This window comes from Euphorbia lathyris, chromosome 2 (assembly GCF_963576675.1).
Source record: "Euphorbia lathyris chromosome 2, ddEupLath1.1, whole genome shotgun sequence".
Taxonomy (NCBI): Eukaryota; Viridiplantae; Streptophyta; class Magnoliopsida; order Malpighiales; family Euphorbiaceae; genus Euphorbia; species Euphorbia lathyris.
In genome coordinates, this window is record NC_088911.1 from 79,239,082 (window position 1) to 79,248,862 (window position 9,781).

General features: G+C 34.2%; 1 protein-coding gene across 1 annotated transcript; it reads right to left on the reverse strand.

The window, feature by feature from the left end:
• Positions 1 to 812: 812 nt before the first annotated feature.
• LOC136217161 (IQ domain-containing protein IQM4-like) lies at positions 813 to 9,096 on the reverse strand. Its single transcript, XM_066003750.1, has 6 exons — positions 8,888 to 9,096; positions 1,661 to 1,775; positions 1,529 to 1,594; positions 1,359 to 1,447; positions 1,188 to 1,275; positions 813 to 1,118 (listed from the first exon to the last, which is right to left on the reverse strand). Exons 1-6 carry the CDS (start codon positions 9,094 to 9,096, stop codon positions 813 to 815), a joined length of 873 nt encoding a protein of 290 aa, XP_065859822.1.
• Between the last annotated feature and the right edge of the window lie 685 nt (positions 9,097 to 9,781).

Genomic DNA, 9,781 nt, shown 5'->3' on the forward strand with positions numbered 1-9,781 from the left:
AATATTATATTCTATTTTTTAATTACCTCAGTGCATATAGCAGGAACATAAAAACATATATTTTTCTTTTTCATCATTTCCTTTTTGGATTGACCATATACAATGCCATTATAGATTTATTTTGCTTATTTTAGGAGGCTCCATTTACTTTTGTAAATGTATTTGTAACTAAAGAAAATTATTGTAACTTTTGTATATTAATTTATCTTTCTTGGTAGATAAAAGTTTGGGAAATAGTAAGCTTATTCATTTCCAAAAACAAAGTAAATCATAAATAATAATAAATTATATTAACCTTTAGATGAAAAAAATAGAGATAATTAAGGTAAGTGTCCGTTCAGTTCCATTTGTCAGAATTACTTTGTTTTTATTTGAAAAATCAATTAATATCTATTACCTAACAGTAATTAGGAACATGTGAATTAAAGGCCTTAATTCATAAATTTTAATAACACTTAATAAATCAGATGAAGCTTTAGATGAAAAAAATAGAAAAGTGATGAACTATTTTTTAGGGAAAAGTACAAAAATAAACCTTGTGGTTACACCTATTTTCGATTGCAGTTTTGTGGTTTAAAAGTTTACAAAGTGGTACCTTGTGGTTCATTCCGTTAGCAAACACATACCAAATTGACTAACGGTGTTAAAAGTCAAAGGGAAAAAAGTTAATTTGGTCCCTGTATTTATTTATTTTTATAAATTGATCCCCTTATTATATAATTATCACAAACAAACCCCAAAATTAAAATTAAAAATCAAATAAACCTTCTTCTCCTCACTCCCGCTCCCTATCGTCTTTTCATTCTCATCTTCTACACTAGATCTCTGCAAACACACACTCTTTGCTTAATTTTATGATATGCACTTATTCTATATGGCCATATTGCCTTGAGAATGACTTGATGAGCAACTAGTCTTCCAGCAGCAACAGTAGCACCCTTAGATAGAAAACTAGAGTGCTGAAAAGCACCTTTCTTTTTCTGCCCAATATACAGTGATCTTTTTGTGCTCAACACAAATATCCATTTACTCCCCTCGCTACTATTTACGACACTTCCTGATTCCCTATATACTAGCTTCCCGTTTTCCACTATCACTTCATATGCTTCCCTCTCTTTCTGCACCAACACACACCCCCATTTTATTACAATATTATGAATCAATTTTTATCAACAAGACATGCTTACTGGTCCAAGATAGTCCATGATTTGGCGGTTTAGAACATTTCTTGGACATTTCTCCAAGTTTATTTCTTTACCTTCACCGACATCCAACCTTCAATTTTACAGGAACTAAATCAGCATATTGTAATCATTATTGGATGCAGAGGAGAGGAGAGGTGGGAAAGGAATTGTTACCAGTAAAAGAAAGGTTGGGTGGTTTTGCTTTCGCACCAAATATCATAGTAAAAATGCAAATTGTGTCCATATCGATGCCGTGGATCAATCTGTAAATATAATTACAACTAATTCAATATCTACTTCATAAGAATATCCATTTTTCTTTTCATTCTTCTTCAATTACTTACAGCTTCAAGCCAGTGCTGCAGAGCTAATTTTTGAGCCTTTTCATCCTTAGATAAACCCTTTCCTACCTACAAGGAATGCATAAATTAGGAATTGAAGTGAAGCCTGAGATGTATAGGTGAAAAGCAGAATACCTTGGCAGCTCTTGTAGTAGCCCTTGCCCACTTAGATGCAGCAGTTTCATGTCTTTGAATGTTGAAGAATGATACTGAACTCCTCTTTAAAGCCACAAAATCCAAAGCTTTCCAGCTGCAGCAGCAAAAGCAGAGCAGTCAGTAAAATGAAAGAAAAAGGATTAATTAATTGAGAGAGCAAAGTTAATTTAAATGTCTTTGATTTTGTATTTTTAGAGAGAGAAGAAAAAAATAAGAAATTAGAGAGACTGAGAAGAAGGTTTATTTGATCTTTAATTTTAATTTTGGGGTTTGTTTGTGATAATTATATAATAAAAGGGTCGATTTATAAAAATAAATAAATACAATGACCAAATTAACTCTTTTCCCTTTGACTTTTAACACTGTTAGTCACTTTGATATATGTTTGCTAACGGAATGAAGTACATGGTACCACTTTGCAAACTTTTAAACCACATGAGTGTTGTTTAAAAATGAGTGTAACCACAAGGTTTATTTTTATACTTTTCCCTATTTTTTATTATTATCAAACATAAATTGTATTTAAATTTTAGTTTTTTTAAGAAGTATTTAATAAAATGAAGTAATTATATTAGCATATTTATTTATATTCTTTTGAAATATTTATAAATAAAAAATATTATTATAATAAAACAATAACTATAATTCGATGGTTTGCAGCAGAATGAAAGGTTTGTTTTAAATTTATTTTTATATGCATATAAGTGCTTCTCATGTCTTTCGAGAAAGGAATATGCAGCTGATGATTTGGCCAAAAACTTAGAGTAACTTTTGGCGGATTCATTTGGTGGAATATGGCACCTGAATTTTATAAACCTTCATTAGTGATGACTTTAGTCATGTAGAGCAATATAGATTTATTTGGCTTTTATGTTTCTACTTTTATTGTAATTTTCTGTTCTCTTTAATAAGACTGAGCCTAGCTTGAGCTCCAAGTAACAACCTATATTCTACTCTCTTTTTCTTCTAGCTAGCTTCCAATCTTTATTAGAAAAAACTATAAGATAAATATACAACCCGTGCATTGCACAGGAGTTTATACTAGTTATATATAGTATAGATAGGTTAGGGTTATTTGGTTGAATTGATTTTTAGAGTAATTGTAATTAGATTATAATGAGGGAAAAATACAAAAATAAACCATGTGATTTAAGTCATTTTCAAACATAAACTATGTGGTTTAAAAGTTGGCAAACATGTACTTTGTGGTTGATTCTGTTAGCAAACACATTCAAAATTGAATAACGATGTTAAAAAAGTCAAACGTCAAAGGAAAAAGAGTTAATTTTGTCTTTATATTTATTTATTTTATAAATTAACCTCCTTATTATCTAATTATCACAAACAAACCCCAAAATAAAAAATAAAAATCAAACACACAATCTCCTCTATATGTCTTTAATCTCTTTTTTTCTTCTTCTTTCTCTCTCTTCTCTCTCTCCTCTTTGTTAATTTCTCTCTTTTATTAAAATCAAGAGAATTGCTAATCAATTTACAGAAATTAGTCATATATGAAAAAGATTTCAAACGATTGCCTATTTTAAAATCAATAAACCTGTTTTCACAAGTTTGTTGATTGGCATGTATTGTATTGTTGACTACTAATATCATTTCGTCAACTTCTTCTAAATAAGGCGTATGAATATATTACAGAATTGAGCCTTTTTTTTAAAAGCATAATTGCATTCATAACTATTGAGGATCTCAACATCACAAAAATCTAGTGATAGCTTTGATAAACATATCTCTCTAACTATTCCCATAATATTTCAAATACTAATTGATTATTATTCATAATAACTTTTTTTTTTGTCTTTCACTTCTATTGGTTTTTACTAAGATTAAGCAGTATAAGATTAAGTAGTGTTAATTAGTCTCAAATTTACAATAATATATTAAATGGTTTAGATTAAATTACCTTGTTTTAGAATTTGAAAATTCTTGTAACATGAGTAATTATAAAATGAATATATGGATAAAATTATGAAGAAATAATAAGTGTTATTGAAAAGTTAAAAACAACATATTTATACAAAAAAAAAAGAATTTAGAGAAAAAAACACATAATAAATTAATAATAAGCGCACACAATCATCTAAAAATATTTCATTTTATATAAAAACATGTATTTCATTTATAAATTTCACTTTATTTCACAAGTATCCAATTCTAGATTTTTTTATATAGAAAATGGATTAGAAATTTAATTCCTAAAACATGAAAATCTAGAATTACAAATAAATTTCTTAAAATTTTGAGGAATTCATTCCAAGAGTAGCAAAATTCTTTCTTTGTGATTGGACAATTTATGATAGTGAAAGCAATTCACTTTGATTGTGTGTGTGGAATACTTAGGATTCCATCTGGAGACTTATGAAGAGAGTAACAAGCTCATTTGGAAGGAAGATATTTGTTCCAATTTTACCATGAAATGGAAGCAAATAGGGTGCTTAACGATGTCCCATGGGCATTCAACCAAAAGGTTCTTATTGCTAAGAACTTATAAGTCATCGAATAAGCTATAATGATCGATCTTTATGACTCGATTATTTGGGTGCAAATCTTGAACCTTTCGGTTGGATTTTAGACAAAAGCGACTTGTAAAATGCTAGGTGATCAAATTACATATAATTTGATCCAATGAATTTTGTGGAGACAATGAGAAGTTATTTGCACATTAAATGTTCGTAACCCTATCAAAATGTGTCAAAAATTGAAGAGAAATGGAGGGGACTGGATCTAGATAATGGTTTTGTAAATTTTTATTATATAAATGAATAGTTCATTTGAGATTATTTGATTCATTAGATATAACTATTGACTATAAAGGAATTTTATCTTTTAATCAATAATTAATGAGATAAAAGAAATCCATAGTTTATAATCATAACATAAAGTTGTTGAAACACCTTTCCACATGATTTTGATTTGACAAAATTATTTAAGTCAATCCATTATTAAGACAATTAAATTTAAGTGCTTTGATTTAATTGTACTAATGTGTTTGTTCAATGATAAGTATAAGAATATATTAGAACAGGAATCAAAAGTAAGACAGGACGAAGTCAGCATGAGAATACAGCACAAGCTGAGTGAAACGCAACTCAGTATCAAAGAAGAGCAGTCTTCCTCTAAACTAAAGCTTGTAGACAAAGCTGACCACGGAAGCTGAGTAAGAATATGACTCAGAAACAAAGAACAAAAACAACGTCAATAAAGTCAAGTTGTGTACTCGCCAGAACAGCGCGAATGATCCGTTTGCTAAATGACAAAATCCGACAATTGTCTGCGCCAATTCAGAAGCCTTGGATTTACGCACAGAGTCAATTTCGAGACGCATGGGTCAATTGGCATTTAGCTAAAAGACGAAACTGGCGCTAGAAGATGAACCTGCCGGAAGAAGACAAGCCTGACGCCTGCCAATTTCAGACAACAGGATTGACCTGCAATTCTGAATGCTGACCAAGGGAATGACGCAATAGATCCGTTTGAATCCAACGGATACTTCCGGATTCAAATGATTAGAGCTTCAAAATCAACTATAAAAGGACAAGTACAACTCTTGGATCCTTTGCCGGAAAATACAAGAGAAAAAGAGTATACATACAAAGCACATTCAAACAAGAAAAAGATCTTACACCAAATTTCCATTTCTGTGTAAAAGCTAGATTGAATTTGTTTTCATCTAAAGTGTTCTTCATCTAGAAAGAACAGATTTGTATCAATTGTAAAAGATTGAGAGAGTGGTGCTGAGTACTCGGTTTTAAGTACTCAACGGTAGAGAATCTGAGTGTTTGGTTATAGCGCTGAGTAGGAGTTGAGTAGACGAATAGAGGAAGGTACTCTTGCATATTCAACTGCCTTGTAAACGGTTTGTGCTCTACCTTTAAAGAGCTCAGTATTGGATTGAAAAAGCCCGAAGGGATTCTGGGGACTAGACCTAGGCGGAGAGGCCGAACCAGGATAAGTCTGCTAAGTAATTTTTAACTCTCTCTCAATATATATATATATATATATATATGTATGTGTTGCTTGATTAAATTGCTCAGGATATAAATTGTAAAAGCTAACACTGAGTAATCTTGGTGCTGAGTTGGAAGCTGACCTCAAGTGTTAATTCCCAACTCACAAGTAAAATAGTTATAGTCAGCATCTGACTAAAGCTGTCTTACATCTCTCGGCCGTGCTGACCTAAACTAAGTTAAGTAACTTAAAGAATTGATTAAGTCAGCATAATTAAGCGAAAAAGTTACATTAGTTCCTAACCCCCCCCATTGGAACTAATCACACGGGACCAACAAGTGGTATCAGAGCTCAGTAGCTCACTACTCAAAGATATAACTATCTTGAGCTGATCCCTATAAATGGCTGAGAACAGCACTCGTTTCCTTCCCGAAAATCAAACAACACAGATACTCCCTGAGGGATTATCAATTAGTCGGCCTCCCTTGTTCTTCGGATCAAACTATACATTCTAGAAGAACAGAATGAAGAATTTTATTCAAGCTACAAACATGAGTGCGTGGCTTGCAATAGTTCAAGGCCCATTTGTGCCTTTCAAAATGGTAAATAACGAGAAAGTTGCTAAGAGCGAAACTGAGTGGTCAGAAGATGACCTTAGAAAATTATAAAATAACGCTTCGGCTATCAATATGCTTCACTGTGCTTTAGATGCTGCAGAGTACAACAAAATTTCAGGTTGTGAGTGAGCACAAGAAATATAAAAGAAGCTGGAAGTGACCTATGAAGGCACCAGCAAGGTCAAGGAATCAAAGGTGAACCAACATATGAGATTATATGAGCTGTTCGAGATGAATGAGAATGAAGATATCTCGGAGATGAACTCAAGGTTCACAAATATCATAAATGAGCTTAAACGACTCAGCAAGAACTTTACAGAAGAAGAGCATGTGAAGAAAATCTTGAGGAGTTTACTCAAAAGCTGGCAAGCTAAAAAGACAGTTGTGGAAGAAGCTCGGGACCTGACCACATATAAATATGACGAGCTGATCGGATCTCTGCTGACCCACGAGATCTCTATGAAAAGCTTTGAAGCTAAAGAAAAGTTAGAAGACAAGAAACAAAAATCAATTGTCATGAAAGCTGACTCATCGGACGATGAGGAGATTGCCATGTTCACTAGGAAAATGAAGAAGCTGTTCAGAAAGAATGACAAGACCAGCAAAAGGCCATTCAAACGAAGCGATAAATACGAAGCTGAGTCTAGTGACAGTAGATACAAGAAGGACAGCTCCAAGCATGTCACATGCTTTAAATGCCATCAAACTGGCCATATCAAGTCAAGCTGTCCCAAACTGAAGAAAGATAAGAAAGGTATCAGAAAAGCTATGGTGGCAACATGGAGCGATAGTGATGAGTCAACCTCATCAGAAGCTGATGCCACTGAGTCGGCGAACATATGTTTCATGGCTGATGAAACTGCTGACCAAAGCTAATCTGAGCAAGCTGACCCCTCTGATGGTTCTGACCAAGAGGAACACTCCAATGAGGTAACATCTTTACTCTTGCTCAGAAATGAAATGGTTAACGCCCCGAGTGATCTATATACACTAACTAAAAAGTGTAACAAGAAAATAAAGGCACTCAGCAGGCGATGTGATGAGATTGAAAAGGTCAAACTGAGTGACCTCCGATATCTTCTCCAAGACAACACCAGGCAAGATGAAAATCTAAAAGTCATGCATGGTTTTGTCTCGGAAGTCCAAACTGAGTCAAAGAAACTTAGAAAGGACATCACAACTATACAGAATCAGCTGAGTACATCGGCTAAGAAAAGATTCTATCCTAATGCTGAGTTTCAAGGTACTAGTCAGCATAGACAGTACACTCAGTAGAACAGTCAGTGTGACTGTTGTGGGAAAAGAGGGCACACCATTGATGTGTGTTGGTATACTCGGCGGAATGTCCAATGCGACTTCTGTGGAAAGAAAGGCCATATCGCTAAGGTATGTTGGCAGTTTGCTGACCATAAACAAAATCACCCTCAAAGGGTCACCTATTGTGACTTCTGTGGTAAAGCTGGCCACACCATAAACATATGTCGTCACAAATTAAAATATGATGCTTCACCTGTTCATGCTAACAAACGAGGACCCAAAAAGAATTGGGTACCTAAAGATGAATAGTTCAAAATGCAGGTGAGCCTGAGATGCGTGGAGAAGTCAAAGCTTTGGTATATTGAGAGCGCATGCTCGAGGAATATGACCGGTGATGAAACTCAATTCATCACACTTGAGCGTAAACAAGGTGGAAGTGTAAGCTTCGGAGACAATAAGAAGGGTAAGATAGTCGGTTCAGGTACTATCGGAGGTAACCCTACCATTGAGTCAGTCTCCTTAGTCAGGGGTCTCAAATATAACCTATTGAGCGTGGCTCAGCTGTTTGACAGCGGTACAAAGGTTGTATTTGATGCCACTGAGAGTGTCATATACTCGAGGGAAAAACAAACAATTTGATTTTAACTGCCCCTCGTGTTGACAATGTCTACATGTTGAGTTTAGAAAAGAATTTTTCAAAAAATACACTAGTAGAAAAATGTTCATTTGCATCGCTGCATTTGCATCGGCCGTTTTTAACACGCGATGCAAATAACACATTTGCATCGGCCCTTTAATATGGACCGATGCAATTGTATTCAGGTACAACATTTGCATCGGCCCCTTAGAAAGAGCCGACGCAAATACATTTGTTATTTGCATCGGCCCCTTCTTAAGGGCCGATGCAAAAGCCTGTTTATCCTTTTTGCATCGGCCTCTTAAAAGAGGCTGATGCAAATATATAAGTTATTTGCATCGACCCTTTCTTAGGGACCGATGCAAAAAATTATCCATTTATTTGCATTGGAGGGCCGACACAAATACACCTATCATTTGCATCAGTTTTTTAGGAGCCGATGCAAATGTAAAATTACTTTTTCCACTTAAAAGAATTTGGGTACTGATCAGTCTATAGTCTTCTTCTACTCCAAGCCAGAATCGCTGACCCATTTACGATCATCCATTGAAGCACCTTCCTTCAATCTCTTGAAGCAGCTTTCCTTCAACCTTTCATCTCTCACATTTAAACAAGCAGAGAGGAAAACAGGTCACTTTACTGAAGAAAAACCATTCCTATCATGGAAACTATCAGGTTTGCTACATTGTCTAATCTCTTTCCCTGAGTCTAACTTAAGTCCCTTTCCTTCACTTCGTTTGTGCTTCTGGAAATTTGTATTTCATTTTTTCATCAAAATCAGAAGCTCGCCTTAATGCTGCAGAAAACCTAGCCCGGCCTGAACGACGCTTTCTCAAAACTGGTCGTACTGCAATAGAGAAGGCGTGTTCCTCATCCTCGAAACCGGATTTCCACCATTCTCCAGTCGCTTTCTCATTCTCGGGTGGCGTGTTCCTCACCATTCTCGATTTCCACCTTGCTCCTTATGATATTTTTGGTAATTTCCCTTCCATATAGGTATTGTTTATCACTTGTCTTCTACTTTTAAATTATGTTGCATAGGTATTTTGATTTGAATAATTTCACAAGTTTGGGTTGAAATACCAGTACATTTTGATATAGGTCTTGTTTTAATTTGTTTTAATTTGGGTATTTTTGAAGTTCATATAGTTTGTTTTGATTTGGGTCTTGTTTTGATTTGGGTATTTTGGAAGAGATGTCATGAATTTGTGATTTGGGTCTTGTTTTGTTAACTCCTGTTTGAATTTATCTTTTTTAAATACGCAATATGTGATTGTGGAGCTGGGTTTGTTTAAGGGTTCTATACATGTGTTAGTTTGTATGTTGGTTTTGTTATGATGTGAGATTGTTATGTAGATCAGGCATGTGCTCCAAATTGAAGAGAATTTAGCATTTGAAACAAGGTTTTCTAGGAGAAAATGGGATAGAAAATGAGAGAATCCACGAGATTGAAAATATGGTCTGATTAAATGACGGGGACTTGCCTGGAATTGAGCATTCTCACCATCATAAGACTGATTTCTGAATTTCATCCTCGAAAGTTATTGACTGTGGGATAAACCTAGAATATTATTGACTGTAGGATAAACTTAAAAAATCGACTGTTTTTAACATACCCCTGTTTTT

Bases quoted from the DNA above. Each gene is read 5' to 3' on its own strand.
- LOC136217161 (XM_066003750.1), bottom strand. From the start codon at position 9,096: ATGGTGAGGAACACGCCACCCGAGAATGAGAAAGCGACTGGAGAATGG. The intron at 1,776-8,887 runs GTGAAGGAAAGG...TTGCTGCTGCAG, and splicing joins TTTCCAGAAGCACAAACGAA to CTGGAAAGCTTTGGATTTTG. The intron at 1,595-1,660 runs GTATTCTGCTTT...CATTCCTTGTAG, and splicing joins CTACTACAAGAGCTGCCAAG to GTAGGAAAGGGTTTATCTAA.